At 47.8% G+C, this 15,314-nt stretch overlaps 2 protein-coding genes across 3 annotated transcripts in view; one reads left to right on the top strand and one right to left on the bottom strand.

The window, feature by feature from the left end:
• The window catches only part of ACTR1A (actin related protein 1A), a 22,901-nt gene extending 20,892 nt beyond the window's left edge, over window positions 1-2,009 (bottom strand). The window contains exon 1 of the mRNA XM_017531151.1: window positions 1,787-2,009. Within this exon, the coding sequence (XP_017386640.1) occupies window positions 1,787-1,834 (48 nt within the window). The 5' untranslated portion in view covers window positions 1,835-2,009. The remainder of the gene's footprint in view (window positions 1-1,786) is intronic.
• Window positions 2,010-3,143: 1,134 nt separating this feature from the next.
• SUFU (SUFU negative regulator of hedgehog signaling) overlaps window positions 3,144-15,314 on the top strand; it is a 123,754-nt gene continuing 111,583 nt past the window's right edge. For both annotated transcript variants that reach the window (XM_017531099.2, XM_017531098.2), the window contains exons 1-2: window positions 3,144-3,528; window positions 8,655-8,789. In XM_017531099.2, the coding sequence (XP_017386588.1) occupies window positions 3,347-3,528; window positions 8,655-8,789 (317 nt within the window). In that variant the 5' untranslated portion in view covers window positions 3,144-3,346. The remainder of the gene's footprint in view (window positions 3,529-8,654; window positions 8,790-15,314) is intronic.

Below are 15,314 nucleotides of genomic sequence, written 5' to 3'. Positions count from 1 at the left end.
GGTGTCGATAGGCACAGTGGCTCAGGCCTGTAATCCCAGCACTTTGGGAGGCCAAGGTGGGAGAATCGCAGCGGCCTGGCCAGCATGGTGATATGCCGTCTACAAAAAATTTACAAAAATTAGCTGGGCATGGTGGTGCATGCCTGCAGTCCCAGCTACTTGGGAGGCTGAAGGGGGAGGATCACGGATCACTCGAACCCGGGAAGTTGAGCCTACAGTGAGCTGTGATTGCGCCACTGCATTTCAGACTCTGCAACAGACTGAGACCCTGTCTCCAAAATAAAGAAAAGAAAAAAATAAAGTGTCTCATTGAGCTCAATTCTGCCCCTTTCGAGGAGGAAGCCATACCCCTGGAGAGGAGAAGGTAACGAAAACAACAACAAAAACATCTTACTTGGAAAAAGCGAGCAACCTGGAACTGGATGTCAGTCTGATGACTGGCTCCTCAATTCCTAAACTGGGTGGGTGGCTTGAATACTGTTATTTAACATCCCTGCATACACTGGGGATAGTAATTCCTATCTACCTAACAGAGCTGAAGCTTAAACGGGAAAAAACATTGTAATATGCCTAAGGTCCGAAGAGCTGAATCAACAGAGAGAATCTGACAGAGCTTACGACAGAGGGAACTGTTGGTTTTCCCTCAATGGAGGGACCTACAAGGGACACAGAAAGGGATCAGTCAGTCTGAGTGGGACCAAAGCTTTGAATCAAAGGCAGAAATGCAGTCGTTTTACAATTTTCTCCTTTCCCCTCAACATAAGAGTAGTATTTAGATTCTATTGGTCATTACTGATGCTTCTGCGTGGGGGTGCTGGTAAAAGGAATGACGAATAAAACACTGTATTTATGGCACCTCTGCTGTGTGACCTTGGGCTCACGTTATGTCTTCGCGCTTCGGTTTTCTCAGCGGTAACACGAGGATCAAAATTCCTTTTAAACTATGAGTCCAGTTTTAGTGAAAATCCAACTCGAATGTATGTGAAAACGCCCTGGAAGCGCTAGAGCGCCAGGCAAGTATTAAGTTTGGTAATTTTTTTCTCCCTAAGAACTAGGCGTTCCGAAGAGGAAGACAACCTCTCTGCTTGCTTTGTCACCCTCCTTTCTTCTCGACCTTTATCAACTTTGTAATTTACAATCACAGTAATAGCTGACATCCTACAGCAGTTTCTGGCACCAGATTTTCGGGCCCCACCCAGATCCACACTACCAAGCCGCCCCGCCGGCCTGAGACAGAAGGAAAAACTTAGCAGCTCTCCACCCGCGGGCGGGACCTCGCCTTTAGGCCCCACCACCCGGAGTCCCAGAAGCCAATCCCCAAAACCCTGGAGCACTGCCCCGCCCCTTCGAGAGGGAAAACAATATGGCGGCCAGAAAGAACGACAGGGGCGCGAGCCAACCACCACAGACGCCTAGCCTCATCCGGCTAGGCCCAGAGGCGGGATCATCGGCTAAGATGGACAGCCAGAGCAGCCAATAGAGCGATTGGGAGAGGGCGGGCGACAGGTTCTCACACAGCGGTTAAGGCCCCTACAGCCAAGGGCCCAAGAACCGGCTTGGACCATAACCCTTTCCTTTATCCACTCCAGAGTTCTCCATCCCACTTTTGCTGGCTGGTCGCCTTGCTTGCAAACTATGATGAGGGGAGGAAGGAGGCGGCGGTGGCTGAACCCGCCTGACAGGCCGGGGCCAGTGACAAAGAGCCGGCTGCTCAGGGTGAACCCCGGGAAGCGATCCTTTCAAGGAGAGCCCAAGTCCCCCTATAGATAGGAAAGACGCAACTCACGTTGTCGATCACGACAGGCTGGTTGGCGATCACATCGTAGGACTCCATGGCAGAGGAATCTCTCCTTCTGGAGAAGGAACTGCCAGCCGGGTCCGCCGCTAGCGCCACTGTCACGCATGCGCAGTCTAGCCGCCGGTTCAGGGCGGCGAGGGAGCGGCCCGACCTCGCCTCTGAAGAACTACAATTCCCAGCACGCCTTGCGCCTATGTTAGCGGGCTCGCTTGCTTTGGTGACCGCCTAGTTTAAGACTGGGAGTCGCATTTCCGATGCACAGTACCCTGGGGTTTGTGGTCTCCCTAGATTAAATAGACAGAGACACAGGTTGATGGTCACGTTGCTTGCCTGGATCTGTAGTTACTTTGAAGAAGTTCGCAGTGCATGCTGAGGTATGTAGTCTTCTCGAGTACTTGTCTGTAGTTCGGTTTGGATTGGTCATAATAAATGGATGTTTGGATTTTGCAGATCAGTCCTGCCACTCCCCACAATGTTCCCTTAGACAATGTGAGGTTCTCATGTTTTTATTTGGGTCTATAAGACTCGAATAAACATCTCCTAGCACCTCACACCCAAACAACAAGGAGATGTTACACACGCGAGAGGACATAGTCCTACAACAAAGGAAAACAATTTGAGTTGCATAAAATTAGTTTTAATGAAAAAACCTGTACATTGTCGTTGCTTTTTGCATTTTCTTTTTTTCTGCATAGGTGTAAACTTTGTAACAGGCTACATTGATCCGAAGATTGGCAATTGGAACTACTAGTATAGGTAATCTTTTGGTCATTAAAACATTATCTAAGGGTTTCAGGAACTGTTCTAGTATCTCTTTAATTTTCTTGAGGAGCTAGAATTGACATCGACAGCTGAGAAAATGGAGGTGAAGAGAGGTTATGTGTCACTGCTTTCAAATGAGCCCAGTGCATTTTTTTCTCCGGATTATTTTCTCCCCCCGCCCCCTTCAAATTGCAGGAACCTTTTTGTCAATAGTCCTAGAAAATATTAGCTTTATTATAATCTGTTAAAACTAACGCCCCACAGATGAATGAATCAATCCATTGTCAGATTTATGTTTAAATCCTAGTTAGCAGAGCGTCAGCAAAATAGTAACAAACCCTTTGTTGGCGCACTTCTCAGTGCTTTCGTGGGACCCTGGCACCTCAGAGGGATGCCTCAACATCTCTAAACTTGGGTTCCTCCTAACACTAGGGGGAGACCAAGAGCCTTGGAATACTCCCAACACGGGGGGGAAGGCGGGGCCTATTGTCAACTCCCGCCTTCCCCGCTTGTGACTGGCACAGACATTAGCCAATGGGTGCTTGGATAGGGCGCGCTGGCGCCCCGCCTCCCTGAACGCCCCGCCGCTCCGAGGCACCCTCTGGCAGCCTAAGCGGCGGCGACAGCCTGGGCGGACAGTGTGCCGTGCGCAGGCGCGGAGCTAGACCTCGCTGCAGCCCCCATCGCCTCGGGGAGTCTCACGCACCGAGTCCACCCGCTGGCCCGTCAGTGCTGTCCCCTCGTTTGCCCTCCCTAGTTCCTCCAGTGCCTGCTCTACGCGCCCGGATGGCGGAGCTGCGGCCTAGCGGCGCCCCCGGCCCCACCGCGCCCCCGGCCCCTGGCCCAACTGCCCCCCCGGCCTTCGCCTCGCTCTTCCCCCCGGGACTGCACGCCATCTACGGAGAGTGCCGCCGCCTTTACCCTGACCAGCCGAACCCGCTCCAGGTTACCGCTATCGTGAAGTACTGGTATGCCCTGGGCCGCTGGGAGACGGACAGGCGCGGGCTGGGAACGGTTAAAGCGCCGAGGGCGAAGTAATTTGTGGGAGGCAGGGAGGAGGGGAGAACGGTTAAAGCGCTTGGAAGGAGGGCTTCCTGCTGCGAGGGAAGGAGTTAAGGCTGAAGTTGGGAGTGGGGACAAAGGGGTTAACGGAGCCGTGAGTAGTGAAGGGTTAACCCGGATTAGGAGAATAGAGTGAGGACTGGGGGTGTTTGTAGGAGCAGAGGGGGGAATGGCTTGAGCGAGGAAACTGTAAACGTGGTGAAAAGAGGGGGCGCCTGTAGGGGGTCATTAGTGGGCGAGGGGAAGCCAAGGGGGGGGGCTGCTGAAGTGAGGTGGGGAGGCGAGGCGGGGCCTGGGGAGCATTTGAGAGGGCTTTGGAGGAGCGAGGCCAGAGAAGCTCAGAGGGCACGAGACTGCTTAGGATAGGGCCGGCTGGGAGCCCGGAGCTGTCCTTTGGGGTTAGGAGGGCCAAAGATGAGGGCCTGGTGCTTGTGGAGAGATGAGGAAGAGGTCTCCTTTTGATACTTTTCCAATGAGCTCAAGACGTCGCATCAGGGCAAAGCTTTTGCTTTTGAAGTTTGACGGAGCAGCTTTTCCTGATAAACTTTTTGCTTATTCTACACTGCTCTCCTTCTCCCTGCAGAGCCTCCTCCTAGCTCTGCAGCTGCTTTGCTTTAGGACATTAGGCAGAGAGAAGTATGGTTTGGCTTAGGATTGAAGGGGACCACAGCTTCCCACCTCCAGTAGGAAATAAATGTTGGAGACCCTGGGATCCCAGCAGGGAGGAATTGTGCAGTGGGACATTAAGAGGAGCTTCCTGGCCATGGCCTGCAGTTCTTCCAGGGAGTTGAAAGTAACCCTCAAGTAGCTTTAGAGTAGGAATGGTCTTTTCTGGTTTCCCATTCCTATTTGCAACCTGTTTCTTCCTGCAGCCTTTGGGGAAAACAGATGTTATGGGGACTCTAGAAAAAGAACCTGTCCTCATGGTCTTGCTGGACCAAAAACCGAGATATTGGTTGAAACTGTTCGGGACCACATTCATGCAGGCGTTGTGTTAGATGATCTCCTTCAATGAGTCCTGAAACATGGTTTGGCAGCTGCTTGGGGTGTAGCCAAAGGGTAGACCTGAAGGGGCAAGTGGATATCTTTGTTGGTTACCTCTCCCGTTAGGACCAAGTCTCCCTCCTCATGAAAATCTCTTACTTCCCCTGGACATGGTTGTCAGTAGGCTGTGCCGGGCTGAGGCCAGCTGCCTGCGTCAAAGGGAGGATGCCAAAAGGCCAACAGCATGGAGGGCCTGGGGACCAGCCACCTGCTGTCTAGGGAGGGTCATAGGGAGCAGGCTCCTCTGTCCAAGTAGCCAGGAGGAGGTGGGACTGGTGTCATAGTCCTCTCTGGCCCTCGAACTGTTCTCTGGTTTAGAGGAGTTGTTGAGGAGCGCTTCCGAGTGGAAAGTGGCTCTTGCTAGCTTAATGACCCATTCTCATTGTGCCTCTATGTTTAACTATGTGTTGTGATGAACCTGTTGTCATGTGTCATGAGAAAAGTGGGCCTGTGCTGGGCGAGGTGGCTCATGCCCATCTTCCCACCATTTGGGGAGGCCTTGAGGATCCCTTGAGCGTTCGAGACCAGCATGGGTAACAGCTAGACTCTGTCTCTGTTATTTGAAAAAAAAAAGAGAAGTGGGCCTGGCTCTGCTATGCTGTTTGTTCAGGCCTCATTTGAGTGTAAGGAGAAATCCCTGCACAGATTCAGGCAACTTTTTATGTCACCCAAATTGCCGTAAAGGATAGAATTGTATGTAAAAGGTATGACAGCATGTACAAAGGATTAAGGGCAATTTTTTTTCTTCTTGTTGCAAGCTTGTTAATCAGACCATATCTACAGAGATGGGCCAACACATGATAATGAAGAAAAGGGATTGTACAGCACTTTGTGAAAGCCCTGCCTAGATGCAGAGAAATATAAAGAGAAACAGCACAATGACTGGTACTTTCTTTTTTTTTTTCTTTTTTTTGAGACGGGGTTTTGCTCTGTCGCCCAGGCTGGAGTGCAGTGGCATAATCTTGGCTCACTGCAACCTCTGTCTCCCGGTTTCAAGCAATTCTCGTGCCTCAGCTTCCCAAGTAGCTGGTATTACAGGCACATACCACCATGCCTAGTTAATTTTTGTATTTTTAGTAGAGGCAGGGTTTCAACATGTTGGCCAGGATGGTCTCAAACTCCTGACCTCAAGTGATCCACCCGCCTCAGCCTCTCAAAGTGTTGGGATTACAGGCGTGAGCCACTGCACCCAGCCATCAGTAACCGGTACTTCTTTTTTTTTTTTTGAGATGGCGTCTCACTCTATCACCAGGCTGTAGTGCAGTAGCACGATTTCAGCTGGCTGCAATCTCCTGGGTTCAAGTGATTCTTGTGCCTCAGCCTCCCAAGTAGCTGGGATTACAGGCATGTGTCACCACACCCAGCTAATTTTTGTGTTTTTTTAGGAGAGACAGGTTTCTCCATGTTGGCCAGGATTGTCTTGATCTCCTGACCTTGTAATCTGCCCGCCTTGGCCTCCTAAAGTGCTGGGATTACAGGTGTGAGCCACTGTGCCTGGCTTCAGCATAATAGTGACTGGTACTTTCTAAGATCCAGAGGAGTTTGCAAAAGTGAGATCCTGAAATTCATTTATGTTCCTCACATTTGGGATCCCACGAGTTTTCTAGCAGGATGACTGGCCTAGGCTGTCTGGGTCTGTCTGTGGCCCAAGGTAGCTTGGGATTCATTTTGCAATAGCAGGGTGGCTCTTTGGCTAGTGATCCCTGAGTAGTGGGGACATTCTGACAAAAAGGTGAGACTTTGGTGAGCAAGGATCAAAGCAGAGCGGCAGAACCTGTAGTCAAGGCCCACTTCAGTCCTGCAACTGCCCTGTGGAGAGAAGTTGGGTGTTCAAGGAATTAAGTTGAGGGATGCCCTGGGACTTTGGATAACATTGTTTGCTAAGTGTAAAATATGATTTTTTTCCACATATTCGTCTGGCCTCTGAGTAGTAGAACAGAATACTCTGTGCTTGGGGACAAGGTTAGTTTTGTCTGACTCTTGGTAGTTCCTCGCAGTTGGAGTTTTAAGGCAAAAACTTAAACTTGATCTGACACGTCGTGGGAGAGATGGTGAGAAGGAGGGCTGCAGGGATGCGGCAGATGGAGCAGGGAATGGTGAACACAGTTTTGCAGCTTGGTGCGGCTTGGACCTAGGCTATAGGGGAACAGATTTGGAAATTTGCAGCAGGAAATTGGAGCAGATATGGGACCTGTAGTGGCTTCCATCTGCTCTGGAGTTCTGTAGCTCTACTGGGGTCTTTCCAGGGATCTCTAGTCTTTCCTTTCTTCCTTTGCCCCACAAACTTTTCTAAACCCAACTTGTTGTAGAATTAGTCAGATGATTTGGTGAAATCAGAGTTAAGGCAGACTTGGTGAAATCAGAGTTAAGGCAGACAGGGAGATTTGTCCCTTTTCCTCAGTTAAGATTCTAAGCTATTTGTAGCAACTTAGTTCTATAAATAACTTAGCATTTCCTAGCAGAGAGCAGGGATTTCTACAAAGGCAAATAATTAAAAGAGGATGAAACAAGACCTACTAGTTTTAAATAGTGTTTAAATTGCCTGGTGCTGGCACCATTTGCTGGGATCACTTGTCACATGTCTTTTACTTGGTTGCATACTATCCCAGTTGCAAAGTGTACTCCATTGATGTCTCAGGGGCTGGTAAAGCTCTTGCAGTCTGTGGAATTGTCAGATGTTTGAGGCAGCTCAAATGCCGTGTTTGTGGGCTAAATGCAGACTTCCTTCCAATGATGGTTTCTATTTAGTCTGTTTATCTAGCTACCAAATTTTCCTATCCATTCTAAAGGAAAACAGAATTATTTGTTTATTTTTTTTCTTTTTTTGAGACAGAGTGTTGCTCTGTCACCCAGGCTGGAGTGCAATGGTGTGATCTCGGCTCCCTGCAACCTCCGCCTCTTGGGTTCACGTGATTTTCCTGTCTCAGCTCTGGAGTAGCTGGGATTACAGGAACCTGCCACCATACCCGGCTAATTTTTTGTATCTTTAGTAGAGATGGGGTTTCACCATTTTGGCTAGGCTGGTCTCGAACTCCTGATCTTAAGTGATCCACCTGCTTCAGCCTCCCAAAGTGCAGAGATTACAGGTGTGAGCCACTGTGCCTCGCCAAAACAGGATTTTTTTAAAAGCACTAATTAGTAAAGGGAACTCTTATTGTGTTAAATCCTCAGAGTGATATAATAACTGAATTTCTTCCACAACTCCTTCTTAGTTGAATGGTGGGAGAAATTTAATGTGCTCCTCAGAGGCCCCAAATCATTTGCTGTCCTAGCTCAACCTTTGAGGTGGCAGTCTCTCCTGGGATCATTTTCTGGGTGCACATGCTCACAGGGCTCAGTTTGGCTCTTGCTGCAGTTCTCTGTCTAGAACTGAGCTAAGCCTAAGTTTGGCCTTTGTCACTTGCAATGATAAAAGACCAGCTTTGGTTTATGGGGTGCAGGCTGGTGTCTGCATAGACTAAAGGTTTGGGTTTGTTTAGAACAAACTGTAATTAACTTAGGGCACAATATAGTCTTTCAGGAATTAGCTGTCTAAGAGGCTGGAGTGGAGTAGAGCCTCTGCTTCCGGGAACAATGCCCATTTGGGATGCTTGGGATGGTCTTTCAACAGAGGCCAATTGATTGACTGATGCACCTCTTGCCTTGAAGCTTGGCATGTACAGGCACCACAGAATAGAGATAATCCCTGCTGATCTCATTGGGATCGGTAATTTGAAACAGAAGCAAAATGGACAACCACTCAGCCTGTTTCATTTCTAAAAGAGGCCCACTCTTCTACGGGTTAGGAGAAGGGAGCCTCTTTTGCTTGTAGAGTTGGGCAGCCTCAGCTGTGCAACCCTTGGTCTCAACCTGGAAAGGTGTGACCTGTTTTTAAGTTACCTTTCACCCTCTAGGACGGGACCTGTAGGTTTACGAAGTAGAGTGCCTTAGCTTGACATTTTCTGATGTCCAGGCTCACACTGACACCCCTGTGTTTTGTTTTTTGCAGGTTGGGCGGCCCAGACCCCTTGGACTATGTTAGCATGTACAGGAATGTGGGGAGCCCTTCTGCCAACATCCCCGAGCACTGGCACTACGTCAGCTTTGGCCTGAGTGATCTCTATGGCGACAACAGAGTCCATGAGTGAGTGTATGCCACCTGTTCTTTATCCAGAGCCTTATTTCTGAGGATTTCCTGAGCAGGGGTGACAATGTCATAGTGCTGTGAACTTGATACTTCTCAGTGGACCCTCTACATTTTTGCCCTCTGACTATAGCTACTCATGCCAAGGTGGTCCTCATTAGCACCTGATTCCTGTTTGTCTGGCGCAGGCAGGTGTTGATGAGCAGGAGTTCCCAGATCAGGTTTTTCTAAGCTTGCCTTGAAGTTTGGGCCCAAAGGACAGGTAACATGGTTATGATTCAGAACTTGGGCTGATGCCTCTATGTCTACTTATGCCCCTCCCCCAAGCTTCTTATGAAACATTTTAAACATACAGCAAAGTTGGAAGGATTTTACAGTGAACACACATATACCCACAACCCAGATTCTACTATTAACTTTATACTTTATCACAAATCTGTCATCTCTCATCCCTTTATCCGTCTTACTTACTTCCTTTTAACTTGTATTTTTTTTTTATCCTAGTCTGCTTTCATCTGTTGCCGTGTATGCTTTTTTTTTCCTTTTTTTTTGAGATAGGGTCTCACTCTGTCATCGAGGCTGGAGTACAGTGGTGTGTCATGGCTCACTGTAGCCTCGACCTCCCTAGGCTCAAGTGATCCTTCAGCTTCAGCCTCCCGAGTAGCTGGGATAACAGGCAAGTACCACCATGCCCAGCTAATTGTTGTATTTTTTTGGTAGAGACAGGGTTTTACCATGTTGCCCAGGCTGGTCTCAAACTCCTAGGCTCAAGCAGTTCTCCCACCTCAGCCTCCCAAAGTGTCAGGATTATGGGTGTGAACCACCATGCCCAACTCAGAGTTCATACTCTTAATGACCGTATTCTCTTCTTGAGCAATTATGTCTGGTACTCCAATAAGCTACCATTTATGCTTTAAAAAGGCTTTTTTTGGCTGGGCGCAGTGCCTCACGCCTGTAATCCCAGCAGGAGGCTGAGGCAGGTGGTGGATCACTTGAGGTCACATGTTCAAGACCAGCCTGACCAATGTGGTGAAACTCTATCTCTACTAAAAAACACAAAAAATTAGCCAGGCATGGTGGCATGCACCTGTAATCCCAACTACTCTGGAGGCTGAGGCACGAGAATCGCTTGCACCTGGAAAGCAGAGATTGCAGTGAGCCGAGATCGTGCCATTGCACTCCAACTTGGGCAACAGAGTGAAACTGTGTCTCAAATAACAATAATAATAATAAATAAATAATAAAAATAATTTTTTCTATTGATATCTTTTGATGGAGAGTTTCTTTTCTTCAATTTAAATGTAATCTTTTGTGTTCTTATTCTTCTTTCAATTAAAAATAAAATAAATGTAGTCTTCCCTCCCCCTCATTAGCATGGTAATCAAGACCCTATTTTGTCATATCCTCTTCTGTTCTTTTTGCTTTTTGCACTTTTTTTGCCTCTTATACCATGTCTTTTCTATCTTAGTTGTAGCTGCTTAACCTGGGCAGGTTGAAAGAGTAGCAGGACTCCTCCTGTTCTGCCTTAGCATAGAGATCGATCCTGGAGATGATGATGATGGTATCATGAAGATGATGATAACCTTTATTCCCTTTGTTTAGTACTTACTCTCTTCATGTCATTGTGTTAAATGCTTTACAGTCTTACCAGGTTCTCATTACTTCTATTTTATAGATAAGAAGTGAGTCTCTTGAGGGGTTAATGAATTGCTCAAAGATGCTCTTTTACATCTAGGTGTGAAAGAGCTGGGATTGGATTGGGCTATTTGAGTCCAAAGTTTGAGCTTTTTTTTTTTTTTTGATGGAGTCTTGCCCTGTCGCCAGGCTGGAGAGCAGTGGCTTGATCTCAGCTCACTGTCACCTCCACCTCTTGGGTTCAAGTGATTCTCCTGCCTCAGCCTCCTGAGTAACTGGGACCATAGAAACACCACCATACCCAGCTAATTTTTTTGCATTTTTAGTAGAGATGAGGTTTCACCATGTTGGCCAGGATGGTCTCGATCTCTTGACCTCATGATCTGCCCACCTCGGCCTCCCAAAGTGCTGAGATTACAGGCACGAGCCACCGCGCCCAGCCTTTTGTTTTGTTTTTTGAGACAGGGTCATGCTGTGCCACCCAGGCAGGAGTGTGGTGGCACAGTCATGGCTCACTGCAGCCTCAGCCTCCTGGACTCAAGCAGTTCTCCCACTTCAGCCTCCCAAGTAGCCAGGACTACAGGCATGCACCACCACACCTGGCTAATTTTTCAAATTTTCTGTAGATATGAGGTCTCACTGTGTTGCTCAGGCTGGTCTCAGATGCCTGGACTGAAGTGATCCTCCTGCCTTGGGCCTCCCAAAGTGTTGGGATTACAGCTGTGAACCACTGCATTCAGCCTCAGAGTTTGAGCTTTTAATCACTGGGCTATTCCACCTCTCTGAACACAGGCCTAACCCAACTTCCTTTTCTCTCTTTTTAAGCCCAGAGGCCCAGGTTTCACCTCCTCACTGGTCACGTGTTGGGAGCAATGTCTATGGCTGCCTTTACAGCCTTCCAAATGGATTCATTGCAGTGTCAGCAGAAGGCTTTGGGAACAGGGAATTAATCTTGCCTGAATGGGGACCCTGCATTACAATATTAATAATGGAGATAGAATAGCAAACAGATGTAGGCAGTAAAGGGACTGTGCTGGAATTTAATTTATATTTTTAATAAGAACCTGCAGAGAGTATTTAGTGCAGCTAGTCTGTACCTTTTTGTTGACAGATTTATTCTGGTTAAAAGAATATCATTTCCTTTGTGGCTTAAGGATTCTTCTAGTCTTCCTGCTTATCAGGTATAGGCCCAAGGCTCAAAATAACATGAAGACTGTAATTGAGCAAGCCTCATATTTCAGAAGGAGCAACCTCTTAATTTGAAATGAGAGCTTTCTTATTGTTTTTTTTTTTGTTTTTTTTTTGGGGGGGCTTAATACTATCCTCTTACATGTGTTTCACTTCTGCATGATACAGTACTTTGTATTTATATGTCATTTATGACAAGAGTGGAATGTCTGTTTGGGTTTTCATGTCACCAATCAAACCTAGTATTTTCCAGTATTACATCCTGCCACTAGAAGGATATGGAAGGAATGTTCTTAGGTATTTACCCAGTTCTGATCTATGTTGCAGAAGTCAAAAGTACCTTTACAGGCTGGGCACGGTGCCTCATGCCTATAGTCCCAGCACTTTGGGAGGTTGAGGCAGAAGGATTGCCAGAGCCCAGGAGTTTGACACTAGTCTGGGCAACATACTGAGGCCCCCCGTCATCTCTACAAAAAATACAGAAATTAGGCAGACACGGTGGTGTGCATCTGTAGCTCTAGCTACTTGTGGGGGCGGAGGTGGGAGGATCACTAGAGCCCAGGAGTTCGAGGCTACAGTGAGCTCTGATTGTGCCACTGCACTCCAGTTTGGGTGACAGAGCGAGACCCTGTCTCAAAAAATAAAGAAAAATAATAAAATTCAAATAGATACCTATATATTTGGTCTTACACTGGCATGACTGGTTTCTTTTTGATCATGTTAAGTTTCTTGAAGAAAAATTTGATTTTTCCCAACATTTCATATGGTGAGGCCTCTTTAAAATGACTTAACAAATCCTCATTTAACTTAGTATTCAAAGGTGAGGTCAGAAAGGTGAGTGTCCTGCCATCCAGCTGAAGTGCTAAGAGGTGCTAGGTTGGAATGATGGCCATTAGATCTCTGGCAACAATTCTTCTTCCACTGTCTTGCATCTTCTCTTCAGCAAGAAAGGAGCAGAAACATTGGTTCATTTTTTCAGCACACATTCATCAAGCACCTACTTTGTATCACACACAGAATATAATAGTCAATGTCTTGGGGATGAAATAGCAAGACATAATTCTTGTCTGAAGGTACTCATGTTCTAGAGGGGAGATAAACAAAAAAAGAGTGTTATAGTATTGAGTAATAAATGCTACAGTCCATGGGTGGAGAACATGATCTGGGAGCAGAGCAGAGGGAGTAACTTCTAGTCAGGCTGCTGGATTGCTAGAAGCTGCAGGGAGGAGGTAAAGTTCGAGAGGAACCCTGAAGGAAAGGGCCTGAGATGCCATCTGCAGCCTCACGCTCCGTGGTACCAACATCACTTTTAGAAGTGAGAGGGACTTGAAAAACCTTCTAGCTCAGAGTTTCCAAAACTTCTAGTACCACTTTCATAATTGTTGCCTCTTGTGGTATTATTTACTTCATGTTATTTTTAAGTGATCCTCTCCTTTTTTAAACTGATAGGAATTTATTTTTATTTTTATTTTTATTTTTGAGACGGTCTCGCTCTGTTTCCCAGGCTGGAGGACAGTGGCACAGTCATGGCTCACTGCAGTCTTAACTGCCCTGGCTCAAGTGATCCTCCCACCTCAGCCTCCCAAGTAGCTGGGACCACAGGCATGCACCACCACACCCTGCTAATTTTTTTTTTTATTTTTGACACGAGGTCTCACTATTTTGTCCAGGCTGGTCTCAAACTACTGGACTCAAGCAATCCTCCTGCCTTGTCCTCCCAAAGTGCTGGGATTACAGGTGATAGCCATTGCTTCTGGCAACAGCATTTATTAAACGCCTGCTGTGAACCTCCTCCTATGAGGATCTTTCCTTCTCCTCATAGCCTGTTGAAGGTAGGGAGAGGCAGAAGCAAGGGGTCCTTTGCATTTCTTCTTGCTCCTGGCAGGCATGCTTCAGGGGCAGAAGGGACACCCACCCTGGTAACCCTAAAAGGGGTGAAGAGTATGCTGATTGGATAAGCCCTGGGATGCCCATTTTCACTCAGGTTCTTTCCTTATTCACATTCACTAAAGGAAACTGGTCAAGAGAGCACTTGTTTCAGTCAAAAGGTTCTTAAGAGGCCATTTCTGAAGTTGGAGAGGTGGAACAAGTTCCAGGTCTGGGCAGCCACAGGAGAGAATGGAGTGCTTTTCTAGGAACCCCAAGGCTGCTTTTAACTGACTTCAGTGGAGAGACTGTCTTGTGGGGCTTTTCCTGGGATTTGGGAGGTGTCAGACAGCTGAGCCTCAGCTGCCAAGTGCTGTTAGAACTTGCAGCTCTGGCCTTTCCCTTTATGGCCAGGCAGCTGTGGACTGGAATGTGGGGATCTGTGGGGCTGTGGAGATCTATGGGGCTGTGGAAGAGGTGGCTTCAGCATTGTTCTCTGTGAGGATTTTCTGGTTGCCCCTGGTACCACCAACAGCTGTGGTTAGACAGAGCCTACAGGGCCCTAACTGAGGCTAGAGAGGCTGGCAAGTTGGAGGGTGCGTTTGAGAACTCAGGCAGACTTCCCTGTTGGGGTTTTTCCAGGGTAGGTCATTTGCTGTATATGTCGGGCTGGTTCTAGAGATAGCCTTTGTGTGGAGTTGGCCCAAAAGCTGGTAGTCCCATGGGTCATACCCACGCCTCACCACCATAGGAAATCTAGGCTCTGTCCCACAAATGTGACTTCTTGGCGGGCATGTCCAGTGGAGTTTGGAGCTGTTCTGTACCCACTGTGGGGGTTGGAACTGCCGCTGACTGGCTTTCTGGGGCCGCCTCCACCTGATTGGTAGAGAGCCTCTCTTTCCCTCTTTTTTTTAGCTGGGCTCTGCACCCGCATGAGTTATTTATTAAGACACTGGATACAGATTAACTTTTCTACTTGTTGTTTAGTGTGGCCTTAGTCTCCTGCAGTTGAGAAATGCTAGTTTTTCCTCCTCAAAGCTTAGTTTATAGGAACTTTTTCTTTTTTTTGAGATGGAGTCTCACTCTGTTGCCCAAACTGGAGTACAATGGCATGATCTTAGCTCCCTACAACCTCCGCCTCCCAGGTTCAAGCAATTCTCCTGCCTCAGCCTCCCAAGTAGCTGGGACTATAGACGCCCTGGCTAACTTTTGTATTTTTAGTAGAAGCAGGGTTTCACCATGTTGGCCGGGCTGGTTTCAAACTCCTGACCTCAGGTGATCTACCCACCTGAGCCTCCCAAAGTGCTGGGATTATAGGTGTGAGCCATCGCGCCCAGCCTGCAGGAACTTTTTAACATGCCTGTTTCTAAGAGAGATCCTTCCTTTGCCATACACACCTGTACTGGGAGCTTGGCCCCTCCTTTGGTTGGGTCTTTGCTTTCCTCCTAGAGCTCTTACGAGGCTGGCAACCAGAATGCCTCCCTAAGCTACTGGGCCCAGCCCTGGCTGAGTTTAGCAGGCTAAAAGAAGCGTTATACAGGCTTGTTGCAGGGCACATCTCCCCGAAGTCTGGTCCCTGTGCCTTTCCTGTCAGGGATGTTCAGTGTCAGGATGACTATTTGCATTAGATGGTGGAGCTCCCTGCTAAGAACAGGGGATCTGGACCACTAAGCAAAAGTGAGGCACCCATGATCTTGGCCCAGTATGGGCCAGGGCCCTGCAGGGGCTCTCTAGAACTCTTCCTGAGGCCAAAGCTCTCACTTAGGGTTGGAGTTCAGGCCCCAGATCTCTGAATTCTGAATTTTTAAAAGTAGAAGAGAATTTTTTTCTTTCTTT

The sequence above is a fragment of the Cebus imitator genome, unplaced genomic scaffold (assembly GCF_001604975.1).
Source record: "Cebus imitator isolate Cc_AM_T3 unplaced genomic scaffold, Cebus_imitator-1.0 Scaffold71, whole genome shotgun sequence".
Classification (NCBI taxonomy): domain Eukaryota; kingdom Metazoa; phylum Chordata; class Mammalia; order Primates; family Cebidae; genus Cebus; species Cebus imitator.
This window is presented reverse-complemented; position numbering and strand designations above follow the sequence as displayed.